Raw genomic sequence first — 17,057 nt, 5'->3', positions numbered from 1 at the left:
TCCAGAGAGATGGTGAGTGACGTGGGGAGGCATTCCTCCTGCAGTGGATTGATCATTGCTGATGATAATGATTTGAATCATCACCTTTAGGCTACTGGGTTGTTTGCAAGATACTCCAGTGAGCGCCGACATGTGGCCACATCCTGGGCTTCTGTGATGCCGTTGTGGAGGGTGGCGCAGTGGTAGAACGGTTCGATTACTGAGTCGTATGCCTTTCTTTTGCGGGGATCGAAACTAGCCTTCTTGCTGAGATGCGGGCATTATCACCACACTACCATCCTGTACACGCCACATTCAGCCATTCCCTACCCGACAGCTGCATTGGTGAGGAATATCACCATGGAAACCCTCGGGTTGGGCCCACAATGCATCTGTGGATGTAGTGAAGCAGCAGGGTGGGGGTGATGGAAAGGTATTGATGCAGGGTTGTGAAGTGAGTCATTGTTTATATATAAATCTTCATTAGAAACACAACACACATTTCCATTACCTCTCGACATTAATAAATATGTTGTGGCTGCGCAGCGCTAGCGAGGGTGATACTTTGGCTTTGCCGAGTGCCATCGGTGAATTCCCTCGGGGGCAATCTTCCCAAGACAGGCGGATGTGTGTGTGAGTGCGCGCGAGTCGCCGATCCCCGCTGCACACATTCACATGTACACATCACACACACGCGCGCACACTCACACAGTAAGACGTTGACATCAAAGGGAAATTGCCCAAAAAACCTGCGGCTGTGGCCTCGTTGAGTGCACTCCGCGCTTCATGAGACACACATTTTTTTCTTCTGGCGTGAATTGATATTCACGAAGTGGTCTCGCAATGATTCTCCCACCACCGGATGATCAAAGTGGACTTCGATTGTCCGGCCACAACGAAGTGCACTCACTCAGCCCCGCAGCTGTCAAACTCTTTGCAGCAGGTGGAGGCAGCCGGATAAAATGATTTAAATTAGGACGATTAAGCGACGGGCATTGCAGCGTTTCTCCAAATGCACGGGGTGAATGCCAGAGCAGGATGCTCGACACTCTACGCTGCACATGTATACGTACACACACACTCTACACACGATACACTACATTTACACGATGCACTCTGACCTCCTGGATGCTATTTTGACTTAATGGCGGTTGTCCCGATGATGCTCGACGCAGCCTCAAGCGAATGTTTGCCGTATTCCGTAGTCTATTTAGTCGTGCTCGTGACTCGCACGACGAGGGTTAACCTGGCCACGCTCTGCATGGATACCCTGGTTGTGAGGATTGCTCCGCAACTCAGCGCAGGGCGAGCCGAAACAATAGCAATTGGCGTGCCGTTAAAATGGTCGTAACAGGTGACAGTTGAATTTGTTTGGCTATGTCGAGTGATGGAGGGTCTCGTGACAAATTTCGTCCAAATTATTACATGGCCACAAGAAAAATATAACGTGTTTCTTGTGCAGTTGAGTGTTTCAGTCATCATCATCATCATCTTCTGCCACGATCTGTGCACTGCTGACAAAAGGTCTCCTCACGTCAACGCCATCCCCCATACGAGCGCACACACGGTGGGGGGGGTGGTGGTGAGAGCGAGGGCAGGGCGCTCCCCATCGCACCGTTGCTCAGTCCGCGAGGCGTTTAACATTCGTCTGCAGTTTGTTTAACGGTGACTGCATCGAGCGCCCCCCCGAGTTCTTCTATGGCCCCCCTTTAACGAAGGTCATACGAGCGGGTTGTACGGACTTGCAGATCTGTAAATCGTCCATAATTACCGGTATAATAAACCCCGCAGGAGTGGGGCGGGCGGAGAGCCGGCGAGTCTCTCGGCCACGTTATGCGCCGATGGTTTTTGCCGGAAATGAATCCTGAATTGGGTGTAATGAGCCGCGCAATTAATTCATTATTTATCTTGTCGAACGCTCACCACCACCCCCCCCTTAGCTGTCAGTGTCTTCTCTTCCTCCGCGCGTGCAAAGCTGAGTGGGCTGCTTGTCTCCTCGCCCCCGATGGTAATCCTGCGGGGAGGAGAGCGGTGATTTTGTCGAGAGCACAGCGTAGGGCGCCATTGCTATTTCGAGACGTGTTTTGTTTTTAAACACAGCTGCCGACTGAGCACAGGGCCCCAAAAAGCCGTAGCCATCAAGCAGCCGGCAGCGAACAGCACTATCACAGTTTGAGCGAAGCGTGGTCACGCATCGACGTTGAATCCGGTGGTGAGAGGTCCTCGGCCACTGGTGGAGGTGGTGAGGAGGAGGAGTGGGGGGTGGCGGTGGGGAGGGAGGAGGAATGGGCGAGGAATCATCGTCTTCCATTGCCTCGTCTGGCGGGGTTCATTAAGCGTCGCGGGCGAGGAGGCAATGGAATTAAATTACTCATCCACGCACGCATGTTCATAAAGAAACGCATGCGTGTGAATGAGCGGGCATGCGAGGTGCAGTAATTCAGCCTTCTTCCTCATCCCGCCGCCGACATGATGACAGCGTGGCCTTTCCGAGGAAAAAGGGAAATTACATTTTCTGCAGATTACGCGCGAGAGAGTGCAGGTCGGTGCTCGGCTCATTGATGAGCATTAAGTTTGGCGTGTGGCTTCGAAAAAAATTCGGCCATCAGCTGTCTCGCCCCAACCCGTCCTCGTGCAGCCGCTTGCTCTCTAGCTTGCTCGCTCGCTCTCTCTCTCGCTGGAGGGTCTAAGACTGCTGCCGGTAGTGAGCGCCGCAGGTGGGGATGGTGGAAGAGAGAGAGGAATGTTCCCTGCTTGCTTGCGGAGGTTCACTGTTCAAATCTGGCAGGCTGCCCCGGTTATTATTCCGGGTGTATTAACCAAAAAACCACGCGAAGCCCACTTTACAGTGGAGGTTAGAGATCCCGTGATGTAGGGCTCTGTTTGCTGGCGTCTGGGTCCAAATTTGAATTCTAGAATTAGCCCGCACGAATGCTATGCAAGTTTCTTATCGCGTATGAAACGCGCTGAGGTGCCCTGGCATAAGCGGGGGGGGGGGGGGGGGGGGGGGCGCATCACAAGCAAATCGTTATCACCCCAACAACAACTGACACCTCCAAATCAACTGGGTAACGTGGCCGAGGGGGCGGCCCAGGTAAAACAAATATACAGCGGATGCTCCTCTTTCGGCTTCCGTGGGCCTCCTCAGCAGCGACGATGAGTTGCTTGTCTACCGATCTCGCCACTTCTCTCCTTGCAATCCCCTCTGTTCTACATCTCCGTTGACCAGTCCAGCGGAGAGATGCATGTAGGTTAGGCCCCCGTACCTATGTTTGTTTGTGTCGCTTCGTATTTGCGATTGCATCTTGGGGTCGTGCATGTCACCGAACTGCTGACCCTCGACGAGTGAGGAGTGTCATGTACTTGAACCCGGCGTGCCGTTTAAACAGACGTTCCGTTAATATTTTGCTGCAAGCAGGGTCAATCGGCAGCCCAGATAATCCACGCGCGGGTGATCGAGGGTTAACTGTACCGTGTGAAGTGCGCATTGATATGTACAGACGGTACAGAAGCGTCCACGGTGCATTGCCTACAGAGAACAAAGTGTTGATGAATTTGGGACAGGAAGAGCGGCAGTCGTTTGTACACTTTTATTTTATCCAAGAAAATCTTTCACTTGCGCACTCCCTGGAGATGGAACATCTTGTTTGCAGCGGTGCACATAGGAGAAAGCATTCTGGGAAATTCCCCTCTTTTGCCGTGAGGCTTATCTCCATAGCGGTTGATGTTTCCCTCTGTATTTCTGGGCGGCGGGAACCGTCGTGCCCTCGCAGTAAGAAGTGGCTGGGTTTGATTCCCTACTCGGCCACCTTTCTGCGAGCAGTGTGTATGTGCTGCCCAATTGGGCTCACGCACAGCAGCAACATCGCCCTTTGCTGTGAAAGCGAGACACTGCCGATGGAGAGTCGCCAGGCAAGCTCAGTAATAACAAGAATATGTTTCGCATGCAACGTGCAATTTCGAGGATGCTCCTTGCTCTTTTCCTGCGCCGCAGCCAGGGGCTCGTTTCTTCGGCGAAGGCATCGGGCAATAACGCGCGGGCCGTGTAATGGGCCACACGGCGGAAATGTCACGCGGGCGCGAGGGCGCGGGGGCGCGGGGGGCCACAGCGACCTCTGCGCACATTGCCCCTCCCTGCTTTCCCCGCGCGACCCCGGCAACCCCGGAAACCCAGCGCTTTATCTGGCAGCGGAACACCTGTCACAACACGTGCTCTCGGCTGGCCCGGCGCAAGCGGCGTATCGATTAGGAGGGAGAGAGCGAGGGGGGGGAATGGGAGGGGGCCAAAGAGAGGAAAAGAGCAGCGTCGAGAGACAAAGCTAGAGAGAAAGAGACGAAGAGGGGAGCATGAGGAGGGTGCAAGGGAGTGCGGAGAGTGAACAGAGGTGGATCTATACATTTCCAGGGGGATGGCAGTCCAAAAATGTTGAGCTTTCAAATAGGGTCCCTTACCGCTGGAAGGGAAGGGAATGAGTGGGAGGAAGATGGAACAGATACGTTGAAGGATTGTGGGAGGGGTGGAGGGAAGGAGGGAGAGGAGGGCTTGGAGCTGGGAGCGATGACGACGACCTAGAGATGCCTGCCGGGCCTCATGGGGGCCGGCCAATTCAGAGCCGCCTCCCACACGTGGCCGCCACCTTTGCGGCGGCAGCTATCACCGAAGGATCAACCCGGCCTGAGCCCCTCGCGGGATTCCCGGGGTTTTATTAAATTTCCGCCGCTGTCATTATTCTGGTTGCATTCGTCCTTTGGATCACGCGTGCACGCGGGTAATGATCGGGCCGAATTCCTGTCGCAAGACCCTGCACCACCTGACACAGCCAAACTAAATCCAGGAAATCATTCTGGATTTTTGCAGCCAATGTTGCGATTCATATTCGATTGTTGAGTTAGGCCACATAATCATCTTGTCAAATCTGTGTCGTGGGATCCTCCTAAAATCCGGGACCTCTAAATGGGTCTTATACTGATTCCCTAGATCTTGTCCTAAAGATCCCTGGTGCAGTTTCAAGCGAAATATCGTTTATCAAATAATTACTGCTAAGTTCGGTTGTGAGGATTGGTTCTGTAACTCACCGGAGAGCGAGCCGAAAAGATCACAATAATAATAATAACAAACGGTGCGTCGTTAAATGCTCGTGCACAGGATGATTTAATTGGTTTGGCTGTCAGTTGGCCAGGTTATTACGTGGCCTAACCCAGAAATCAATTGTGAATCATCACGTTGGCTGCGATAACACCGATGCATTAGGATGGCAGGTGTGATGAAGAGGAGGAGGAGGATGATGATGATGACGAGGACGAGGCAGACCTCTGAATGGCAGTTGCGGGGCACGGCAAGCAGCCGTGCAGCCATGGGAGGTGCAGTAAGACAGACGTCGTTTAAACGTCGGAGTGAGGCACGCGAGGGAAAGGGCCCGGCGCTTCCTCGACGCTCCTCCCTCCGCGCTGCGAACACGGCTGCTCACGCCCCACGTATAAAGCACAGCGCTCGATTGTGACGGCGCACACAAAGGTGTCTTTCTTCCTTTCTTTCATCGGGGGAGAATAATGGCCTCCCAGGGGCACGGGTCGGGGAGATACCACGTCGGCGCCGTTGGCGCGCGCGGTTGTGTGTGTTTGTGTGCGGCGGTAGAGGGGTGCGATTGTGCATGCACGGTGCGCCTCGGGGCGTGAGGTACGCACCTTGTCTCACTTCCAGGGTCTTCCTGAAGATGCTTGATGGAGGAGTCAAACGTCGTGCATTTAATTGCTGCTGAAATTTGGTTATGAGAGTTGTTCTTCAATTGACCAGTGAGTGACTGAAACGATAATATTGCCCAGAATATTGAAATATCTCAAGACCAATGCATGAATAAAAAAGTAAAAAAAAACTGCACTCATATGTCCAGATCGTAAGAGTAAGCTGATATTGACAATAACGACAACTTCATTCCCACTGTAGATAAAATTCATATAAAAGGCAGTAATAATAATTATATAATGTAGGTAACATCCAATCAGGCTACAGGAGAAGCCAATGAATAACAATGGATGTTCAAGCCAGATGTAAATCTGCTGCCAGTCACCATTCCTGATGTGGGCAGGGACAGGAGCCTTCCATCGCCTTGCTGCTTAGCAACAGAATGTGCGGTCACCTCTTTTGGATTGGATAACTGCTTTTACGCGCACGACAATTCAATTTGAATGGCCATGTCGGGTGGTGGAGGGTCTTGACAACCTTACTCGAAAATCAACGATGGCTCGTAATAATGGCCGCGAATACCTACATTGTGTTAAATCTCTATGTGTGTTTGTGTCTTTGTCACCGTGTGTATGCATGTGTGTGAGTTTGATGTTGGGAAGCAGCAATGTTGCAGTGACCCGAGTTTGATTCCTGCTCACGACCAGCATCACTAGATGAAAATCTGTACCTCCCGTAGGTCCTACTCAGCCCTTAAATGAGTACCTGGTGCAGTGTGTAAATATCAACACTGGGGAGACAAAGGCAGCAGGGCATGGTCCCGGCCATACCACCCACTCATGCACTGTGCTGGCCTTCGTAGATGCTCGCTTGTCCCAACAGTCTGTTGAGGCCGTTTGGCCTGTGCGCAGGAACTGCGTTGAAACAATGTATACACACCACACTGCGTGTTTATACAGCATGTGTAAACGCGATGGGATTTCAAGTCTCTGCATATATCGGTACGTTGCATCTGTGCGCACAAGTTGCTGTCGCGCCTGTGAAACCAGGCCCGGGTGTGCAAAGCTGTGAGTTGGGGAGCCTCTCAGGTGCGCGTGTGTGTGCTCGCACGTAAGTCTGCATGCGTGTGTCTGTGTATACATTCGTATATGCATGAGGGTTGCAGACAAGTCAAGACGTCTTCTATAACCTCCTGTCCCAGGTGCTAGCTAAAGTGGCCCCTCAGGATCGAGTAATCCTGTTAGGTGACTTTAATGCCCGAGTGGGTCATGACACAGACACCTGGGTTGGAGCGATCGGAAAGCATGGGCCAGATCAGCTCAATAATAACGGAAGCAGGCTACTAGACTTCTGTGTAGCCCATGGGCTTGTAATTACGAACACGCTGTTCAAGGCATCGGCGCATCCACACATTATGGATGTATGCCGGATCCAAGCAAGAACATCTGCTGGACTATATAATTATGGACCAGTGGATGTGGGCCCATGTCCTTGACACCAGGACCTCCTGTGGAGCTGATCTGCCCACGGACCATCGACTTGTCATCTTTGTGATGCGCCTGCCATTCTTCCACTCCGGCTTGGTCTCAGCTAGCTGAGGATAGTTGCAAGCAGGTATTTAAACATCGCTTGCACCTGTGGTTAGCATCGTGCCCCCGTTTCCTTCTGATGCTGAGGGGAAATGGGTGAGGTTCAGGACTGTGGCTCATGCACCTGCAACAGCTGCATTGGGGATGCAGTCCAGACCTCCCTAGAGACCCTGGCTGAAGGAGGAAGTCTTCCGGCAGATTGAGAGAAAATTGGAGGCCCACTCCAGTCATCTACATTTCCAACATCGGAGAATGAGGAGGCTTACCGCAGCCCTCACTCGAAGATTTGGAGAGCTGTGCGGCGCTGCAAGAATGAGTGGTGGGGGTGGGTTGCTGAGGGGATGGAATCTGCCTAACTAGCCCGCAATCACAAATAACTTTTTAATTCCATTAAAAAAGTAACTTGCAGCGTCTCACCTATCAACATCCTTCAGGGAAAGAACGGAAATCCGATCTCCAACCCCCAGGAACAGGTCTGCAGGTTTGCAGAGCATTTTTGTGAGGTCTTGGGGGAGGGGAATTCCCTCAGCCCAGACAACATCATGGGGCAAGGTGGGGACGACCCTGCTAGGGCTGCAGTGCCTCAAATATTGGCAGAAATAATCACCCCTTCTGAATGGTTGGCTGAGGTACCATCTGTGGGGGAAGTGTGAGGGGCGAGCCAAAGTCTGAGACCAGGAAAAGAGTGTGACACTAAGAGGTGGGGTCTTACCATCAGCCCCATCAACACTAAGCACCTGCCTGGGTATTTTGTGCCACCAAACACTCAGCTCCATATTGGTGATGGAGCAGTTGTGGAGAGAGTGGAGAGTTTCCCATACCTGGGCAGTGTTCTGATGACCAGCTCCGGTTTGACAGCAGAGGTCTCGCTCCGAATGAGTCGGGTGACATTAGCTTTTTATTGGCTGCACAATGCCGTGTGGAAGCTCCCTGGTCTGTCGCTCCGTACGGAGCTTCAGGTCATCTCGGCCATCGTCATGCCCTCCCTTCTCTATGCTTGTGAAACGTGGACCCCTCTAATGGAACATCTGCGCCAGTTAGAAACGTTCAGGCTGGCATGCCTATGATCCTTCCTGGGTTTAACCAGGCTGGATTGTGTGAGGAGCTCACAGGTCCTTGAAAGATGTGGACACATTCCCATCAGTGAACTCCTCCGGCAGGCAAGGCTGCACTGGCTGGGTCTCGTAGCCCGCATGCCCAGCCACTGCATGCCCAGCCACCGCATGCCCAGCCACCGCATGCCCAGCCACCGCATGCCCAGCCACCGCATGCCCAGCCACCGCATGCCCAGCCACCGCATGCCCAGCCACCGCATGCCCAGCCACCGCATGCCCAGCCACCGCATGCCCAGCCACCGCATGCCCAGCCACCGCATGCCCAGCCACCGCATGCCCAGCTACCGCATGCCCAGCCACCGCATGCCCAGCCACCGCATGCCCAGCCACCGCATGCCCAGCCACCGCATGCCCAGCCACTGCATGCCCAAGCAGCTTCTGTTTGGCCACATGGGCTGGAGAGGAAATGGACTGAAGCGGTACGGGAGGACGTGGAGCTGAGTGGACTTGCCGATGGCTGGTTCCAGCGGTGTCAAGATCGGCCTCATTGGAGGAGGCTCGGGAAGGATGCTTGCTACTGGGCAGTTGGAGGCAGTCACCCTCCACACCCTCCAGTAACAACAGAGGGCAGAGGAGTGACGCTCACAACAATGAGTGGAGCGGCGGGTGGCAAAAATACAGCAAGTTGGCACAGTAGGGGGTACAGCTGGTGCATCTACCGATCATCTCAGTCAGCCAACCCATAGCACGTGTTGGATCTGTCCCAATACCTGCTGTCAGTGAGCCTTCGACACTTCACGTGGCCTCAAAGGGCACCCGGCCTGGCACAGGCGCCGTGGTGGCGTCACCCACCGTCCGTTAGTGGCGATTGGCAGGTATGGGTATTGGTGTGCATGTGCGTGCGTGTGTGCGTGTGTATGCATTCATGTATATGTATGTGTGCATGTGTGTGCAGTGACAATTATCTGACCTGGTCCTAAGCCTCCCCTAGGTCGGCTCAGCCTCAAATGAGTGCCTTGTGTGGTGTGTCAATATCGCCACTGGGGAGACAGGCGGAAGGGCATGGTGTTGGCCACCTACCTCACCATGTGCTGTGCCGGCCTTCATAGGTGCTCGCTAACAATACTTGCCCCTGCAGTCTGTTAAGGCTATACGGGATATCTTTATTTTTGCCTTGTGTGTGTGCATATTCCCACTTGTCAGGTGGCAGAGATGCATGGGGAGCTGATGGAGTTTAACGAGCGTCTGCACCGCAGCCTCATGGGGAAGGACGCGCTCATCCGCCAGATGAGGCAGGAGCTGGTGGAGCTGCGTGGGCCCGTGGGTGTAACACCACACGACTCACACTCACGGCACAGAGTGTCACACCGCTCCTAGCCTCACACTCCCCGTACGGAGCATCACACCGCTCCTAGCCTCACACTCCCCGCTCCTAGCCTCACACCGCTCCTAGCCTCACACTCACAGCACGGAGTGTCACACCGCTCCTAGCCTCACACTCCCCGCACGGAGTGTCACACCGCTCCTAGCCTCACACTCCCCGCACGGAGCGTCACACCGCTCCTAGCCTCACACTACCCGCACGGAGCGTCACACCGCTCCTAGCCTCACACTCCCCGCACGGAGCGTCACACCGCTCCTAGCCTCACACTCCCCGCACGGAGCGTCACACCGCTCCTAGCCTCACACTCCCCGCACGGAGCGTCACACCGCTCCTAGCCTCACACTCCCCGCACGGAGCGTCACACCGCTCCTAGCCTCACACTCCCCGCACGGAGCGTCACACCGCTCCTAGCCTCACACTCCCCGCACGGAGCGTCACACCGCTCCTAGCCTCACACTCCCCGCACGGAGCGTCACACCGCTCCTAGCCTCACACTCCCCGCACGGAGCGTCACACCGCTCCTAGCCTCACACTCCCCGCACGGAGCGTCACACCGCTCCTAGCCTCACACTCCCCGCACGGAGCGTCACACCGCTCCTAGCCTCACGCTCCCCGCACGGAGCGTCACACCGCTCCTAGCCTCACGCTCCCCGCACGGAGCGTCACACCGCTCCTAGCCTCACGCTCCCCGCACGGAGCGTCACACCGCTCCTAGCCTCACGCTCCCCGCACGGAGCGTCACACCGCTCCTAGCCTCACGCTCCCCGCACGGAGCGTCACACCGCTCCTATCCTCACACTCCCCGCACGGAGCGTCACACCGCTCCTAGCCTCACACTCCCCGCACGGAGCGTCACACCGCTCCTAGCCTCACACTCCCCGCACGGAGCGTCACACCGCTCCTAGCCTCACACTTTCCGCACGGAGCGTCACACCGCTCCTAGCCTCACACTCCCCGCACGGAGCGTCACACCGCTCCTAGCCTCACGCTCCCCGCACGGAGCGTCACACCGCTCCTAGCCTCACGCTCCCCGCACGGAGCGTCACACCGCTCCTAGCCTCACGCTCCCCGCACGGAGCGTCACACCGCTCCTAGCCTCACACTCCCCGCACGGAGCGTCACACCGCTCCTAGCCTCACACTCCCCGCACGGAGCGTCACACCGCTCCTAGCCTCACACTCCCCGCACGGAGCGTCACACCGCTCCTAGCCTCACACTCCCCGCACGGAGCGTCACACCGCTCCTAGCCTCACACTCCCCGCACGGAGCGTCACACCGCTCCTAGCCTCACACTCCCCGCACGGAGCGTCACACCGCTCCTAGCCTCACACTCCCCGCACGGAGCGTCACACCGCTCCTAGCCTCACACTCCCTGCACGGAGCGTCACACCGCTCCTAGCCTCACACTCCCCGCACGGAGCGTCACACCGCTCCTAGCCTCACACTCCCCGCACGGAGCGTCACACCGCTCCTAGCCTCACACTCCCCGCACGGAGCGTCACACCGCTCCTAGCCTCACACTCCCCGCACGGAGCGTCACACCGCTCCGTGCGCCCATGGCGTGGGGAAGCCCACGTCCAGCACCTGTGGGGGCATGGTAGGGTCACCACCTGTGGGGGCATGGTAGGGTCACCACCTGTGGGGGCATGGTAGGGTCACCACCTGTGGGGGCATGGTAGGGTCACCACCTGTGGGGGCATGGTAGGGTCACCACCTGTGGGGGCATGGTAGGGTCACCACCTGTGGGGGCATGGTAGGGTCACCACCTGTGGGGGCATGGTAGGGTCACACCTGCGGGGGCATGGTAGGGTCACCACCTGTGGGGGCATGGTAGGGTCACCACCTGTGGGGGCATGGTAGGGTCACCACCTGTGGGGGCATGGTAGGGTCACCACCTGTGGGGGCATGGTAGGGTCACCACCTGTGGGGGCATGGTAGGGTCACCACCTGTGGGGGCATCTGCAGCTGCCGTGTTTTAGTGCCAGGGATTGATATTTACAGTGGATCCGGTGCTGGTGACTGCATTGAACTTTATCGCAGTGACCCGCATAGCGGCGTTGATGTAGACCTAGGCCGACTGAGCCACGTGTCCGGGCTTGATCCTCGGTGGAAAAGGTGGCGACCCCACAGCATGCGCTAGCCGCGTGTGCCGTACACGCATCCGGCGCCGTGTCCACGCTGTTGGGTTGGCGGCAGCAAGGGGACTGGCGGCAGCACCACCGTTGCCGCCCGAGGCGAATTGCCCGGAATACGTCCTCGCTTCCGCTCGCCTATCCAGCTAAACATCACGCTAGGTTTGCAGGAATAGTGCGCGCCGCCCGACCGCAAGATTAGCATTCCGCAAGGCGCCTCGCCGCATTTATTTTTGTTCTCTGCCGGTGGATTAACCCTTGACAGGCGCCGGCCATGGCGCTGCTTGTTTACTGTTAGCCACGCGTTTGTGCGACTTCGGGCGGGCGGGCGTTTGCATGTGAAGACCATGAACGAAAGACCTCGTTGATCCCAACTCTTAAGTGGGAAATCAGCGCCGAGGACGGAGAGTACGTGCGAAGGGCTAGGAGAGCTCCAGCAACACAACACAATAATTAATCAGCTTGTTTCCCTGGGAAAGCCTCACCGAGTCTCAAGTCTCTTTTTCAAGAAGGTCCTGCCATTTTTCAGCATTGGGATGATTGTTAGGGAGGAAAGCGGAGAATCTGGAGGAAACCCATGCAGAACGAGGGGAGAATATACAACCTCCACCCGAGTCAGGAATGGAATCCAGGCACTTGTTTCTGTGAGACACCGGTACCGCCTCCCTGGTAATTGAAGAAAAGTGCCTCTCGCGAGAGTGTAAGAAGAGGCACGTGAGGAGGCGTGGGCGGTGTGAGCGGGGAGGGAAGGGTGGCGCAGAGGGTGGACATGCAAGGTCCTCTGACGAGGTTCGTGCGGGATCAGGCGGCTCCGCTCCGAGCCCGGCTTCCGCCTGAAGGTGCCGTGTGCCTCTCTCGGCTCCTGGAGTTTGATGCTGTCCATCCTGGGTGATGCGTTGGGATGGTTGACTCAGCCCATCATCCTTCCGGGTGAATAAAATTGCTACCACTTTGTAGAGAAGTAAAGAGTGCTTTTCCTATGGAGAGACTCTTCCCTGCCATAGGAATGTGGAATTTCCATCACGGATTCTGCTGGGCTGTAAACAGTAGACGTGCGCAGATGGCTCGATTCTCATTTGTGCAGAAAGTTGCCCTGGCGTGCCGGGTTTGGTTTGTGATTTGCGTGGCAATTGGTGTCTGTGTCTTCTCACAGCTTCCCGGTGACCTCAGCCAGTCATCCGAAGACCCCAGCCTCTCGGACTTTGACAGGTGTGCACAGAAAGGAATTACGGCCCACCTGGTCAACAAACACTGCATGATGTCCCTATACACCTCACTAGTGTGCGTGCGTGCGTGCGTGTCGGGTATGCGTGCGTGCGTGCGTGCGTGCGTGTCGGGTATGCGTGCGTGCGTGCGTGCGTGCGTGCGTGTCGGGTATGCGTGCGTGCGTGCGTGCGTGCGTGTCGGGTATGCGTGCGTGCGTGCGTGCGTGTCGGGCATGCGGCCTCTCACAGAGCCGTGCAGAGCGGTGAGTGCCCCGTGCTACAAACCCCACAACGCGAGTTCGATTCCCAGCCGAACATCTGTGACGTGAATCTGAACTCGTCTTGAGCCTCCCCTAGGTGGACCCAGCCTTAAATGTGTACCTGGTGCAGCGTGTTAACATCGGTTATGGAGAGCAGTGCTGGCCACATTGCCTCTTCGTGCGCCGTGCCGGCCTTCATGGGTGCTCGCGAATAGCACGTGGCCAAACAGTCGACATAGACCTTATGTCTCGGGGTCAGCATGCCCCCCAATGGGTCAGCCTGCACGGGTTTAGCAGTTTGAACCCCCCGGAGGTCACCCATGCTGCAGGTGCTTCCTGTGCGCATGGTGCCGGATTTCTCCTCTGTGTTAGACACCTGGGGACGCTGTTTTCAACACAGTGGGGACACTGTGTCCAAGCACCACGGCCCAAACAATTACAAGCCTCAATCACATCCACCCCTTCATTCCTGTCCTGTGTAGTACCATGTTGGGGGTTCAGGGTTAGGCCTGAGCCGTCATTCTCCAGGCCACCATTAAAATTCACGACCTTTGCAGTGCGACCAACTACCGCGCTCTGGTCAACGTCTGGATCCCTTCGGTGTTTCTACGCAAAAAGGCGACAGACACACACCACGTGTACCAGGCAAGTGACACACGCAACAACAACAATAGCAGCCACTGGTGACATCACCACAACACACACATGCACGCCACGTGTACCAGGCAAGTGACACACACAACAACAACAGCCACTAGTGACATCACAACAACACACACATGCACGCCACGTGTACCAGGCAAGTAGCAGACACCACAACAACAACAACAGCCGCCATTTGCCACTAAGTGGCGGTGACGTCACCACCACAGCACACACACACCACGGAAACCATGGCAAGTGGTTCACACCACACCCCACACACACCGTGGACGTACGCACATACTGCGTACAGACAGAGCAGTGGAAAGAGAAGTGTTGTGACCTGCAGTGTTGTGGGTGGGTGAGTGGATGAATGAAGGGGTGAGTGGATAAGTGTGAGTGTATGTCGGGTGTGTATGTTCTCTCCCTGCTCTGCATGGGCTTAATCTGCATTCTCCAGTTTCCGACCATAGATACAATAACCATGCAATGTAAAGCTTTCATGACTGCAGGGATCCATCTTCTTGGTTCTTTCGGTAAAGTCACGTAGAAGGGAAGTAATAAAATAATAAAAATAAAACATAATAAAATAATTCTCACGACGTTTCGGCCACAACGCCTGGGGCGTGTCATTCAGACGCTGTCTTCTCGACAGACCTGTTTCTTCACCTGAGGACGGCTGCTTGCGTTGTGGCCGAAACGTCGTGAGAATTATTTTATTATGTTTTATTTTTATTATTTTATTACTTCCCTTTTACGTGACTTTACCGAAAGAACCAAGAAGATGTAACCGATATTGGCTAAAAACATCCAATGTAAAAAAAATTACCTGCAAATTACTCAGTTGGGATCACACACAGCAGCAGCAGCATCGCCCCCTACTGAGACAAACTTGGCAGGACCCTCCTGACCAAGAGTCTTGAGGCTCGGCTCGGCTTTGCCGGGTGAACGAGCGCGGTGGTAATAACAAGAGGTGTAGAGAGTGGGCAGCAGGAGGCCACCTATTTTGGTTTCAATACGATTGATTATATACTGCTTTCATCCAAAGGAGGGTAAACACCCCGGAACTAAATTTGACTCGGAACTCGGCTGCAAATTTTGACTGTGATTGGATTTGACGTAAATAGTGGTTTGATTGGCATCAGAGGCAAACTGGAAATAGAAAGAGATCCAAATATAATCGCCTGATTTTTTAATAAAAAATAATGAGAGTGACGACTCTAATCACTCGACCCCAACGTGATGAATCTGGCTGTGCAGGGTTATTATCCCGAGGTTCATGTCGACCCCCCCCCACTCCTCCGCACGCCCCCCACTCTCCCCCCACGTTAATTTTAGCTTTGCCTGCTCAGCGCGGTCGCCATTTGAAATACATTTTGTTTATTTATTATTAAGACGTCTGAATCTGTTGGATTTGTATAGCAGTCGGCCGGAGATATTGTTAACCCTGTACCGGACGCTCATGCCTGTGCATCTTAAAGTGGCCCACACTGTGTGCTGATTCAACTCGGTGTGGGCATGTCATCATAGCACGGTGTGTCATCTTCATGCCATCATCGTCACAGTGAGACCCTTGACACCATCATCGTTGTGAAACCATAATGTCTGGGATGTCTGTGCGTGAGTCTGTGAGTGAGCATGAACCCTGAACCGGGATGATGGTTTCATGCGAACCATTTCCTCGTCCCTGCTCGGCACCAGCTGCTGTAAATTCCGCTCCCTCGCGATGGCGACGAGAGTCTGCCAATCCCCCCCCCGCCACGCAGACGACCAATGAGATTGCGCCGTCTCATTGTGAATCCAACGACAGGCACGTTTGTTAGACCCTGTGCAAGGCCACACGGCTCGCTCGAAGGCACCGACCACGTCCGTTCACCACGGATCCTTTCTCGCGCCGTCGTTCGGCGTTGCGTCACAAATTATCCAGCACCAGGGAGAGGGCAGAGGGCACGACCGCACAGGGCGGCGCAGTGCCATGCGGTAGCACGGTCACCGTCGCCACGCGCCCCGTGTGAGCCACGGACGGCCCCACACTCGGCGGCCGTGATAGTGCACGTCGTGTGTGTGTGTGTTGGTGCGTGTGATGATGGACGCTATTTTATGGAGGTCTGGTGATGGTGTGAGCTGCCACGAGTCCGTATCGCCGTGTGAGTGTGCGCGAGCCCCCTTCTGCATCTCCTGATGGGGGGTGGGGGGGGCTACGGCAATCTGTCTCCCAGTGACTCCGCTGGGATGGGTTTGGCGTTTGAGCAATTGGAGGCTGCTGCTGCTGTGTGGAGGGGTGAAATTGCTCTGGATGAGCCTGTGTCACGTCAGCAGCTAGACATGATGAAGAGGCGCTGCTAGACAGAGAGGCAGCAGTGTGTGTGTACGCGTGCGTCCACACGTCTCCGTGCTCGCACTTCTACGTCTGGAGATGTGGGCTTGTCTGTGTTGACGTGTGCGTATTTGTGTTTCGTCTTGCGTTTTTACAATGTGTGTGCAAGTGTGTGTGCGCGCAAATGAAAGATTGCTTGTGGGAAGCGGTGGCACAATGTTTAGCACACTGCACTATGAAGCCAGTGACCTGAGTTGAGATATTTGGCACAGCCTTCAATAAGGACCTGGTGCAGTGTGTATACATCACCACTGGATAGGTATATGTGCCCGAGCTTTTTGCTGGACACGTGTCTCCTCATGTGCCGTGCCGGCCTTCTTAGGTGCTCGCTAACAGCACTTGCCCCAAATGCCTGTTAAGGCTATAAGGGGGAACTTTGTCTTTGTGATGTGGGTGACTTGTGAGCCTGTAGGGAATCTCTCCCTGTCCGCCCATCCAGATGGAGTGAGCTTGGGTGTGAGTCGCGCTGCAGTCGATCAATCCCCAGGACCTAATGAAATCTCTACGCTTGACCTTGGCTTGTGCGACTGCGCTGGGACCGATGCCCCTGAGCTAAACCATACCTCCTCTCCACGCACGTGCCTACATCCACATGCGTGTTCCTGTGTGTGTTTGTGCAAGCGGGTGTGGGGAGTGGTCGCACAGTGGTTAACGCACTGCGCTACGAACCCGTGTTGCGGCGTACTCCGTGCGCTCTAACGGACGCTGCGTGTGTGTGACGCCTAACCGTGCCAGACAGGCCGGCAGCTGT

General features: G+C 55.4%; 1 protein-coding gene across 1 annotated transcript in view; it reads left to right on the top strand.

The window, feature by feature from the left end:
• The window catches only part of SNX29 (sorting nexin 29), a 65,260-nt gene that overhangs the window by 23,209 nt on the left and 24,994 nt on the right, over positions 1–17,057 (top strand). The window contains exons 18-20 of the mRNA XM_078867295.1: positions 9,510–9,626; positions 12,976–13,031; positions 13,845–13,932. Of these exons, the coding sequence (XP_078723421.1) occupies positions 9,510–9,626; positions 12,976–13,031; positions 13,845–13,932 (261 nt within the window). The remainder of the gene's footprint in view (positions 1–9,509; positions 9,627–12,975; positions 13,032–13,844; positions 13,933–17,057) is intronic.

The sequence above is a fragment of the Lampetra fluviatilis genome, chromosome 23 (genome assembly GCF_964198595.1).
Source record: "Lampetra fluviatilis chromosome 23, kcLamFluv1.1, whole genome shotgun sequence".
NCBI classification, from domain to species: Eukaryota; Metazoa; Chordata; class Hyperoartia; order Petromyzontiformes; family Petromyzontidae; genus Lampetra; species Lampetra fluviatilis.
This window is presented reverse-complemented; position numbering and strand designations above follow the sequence as displayed.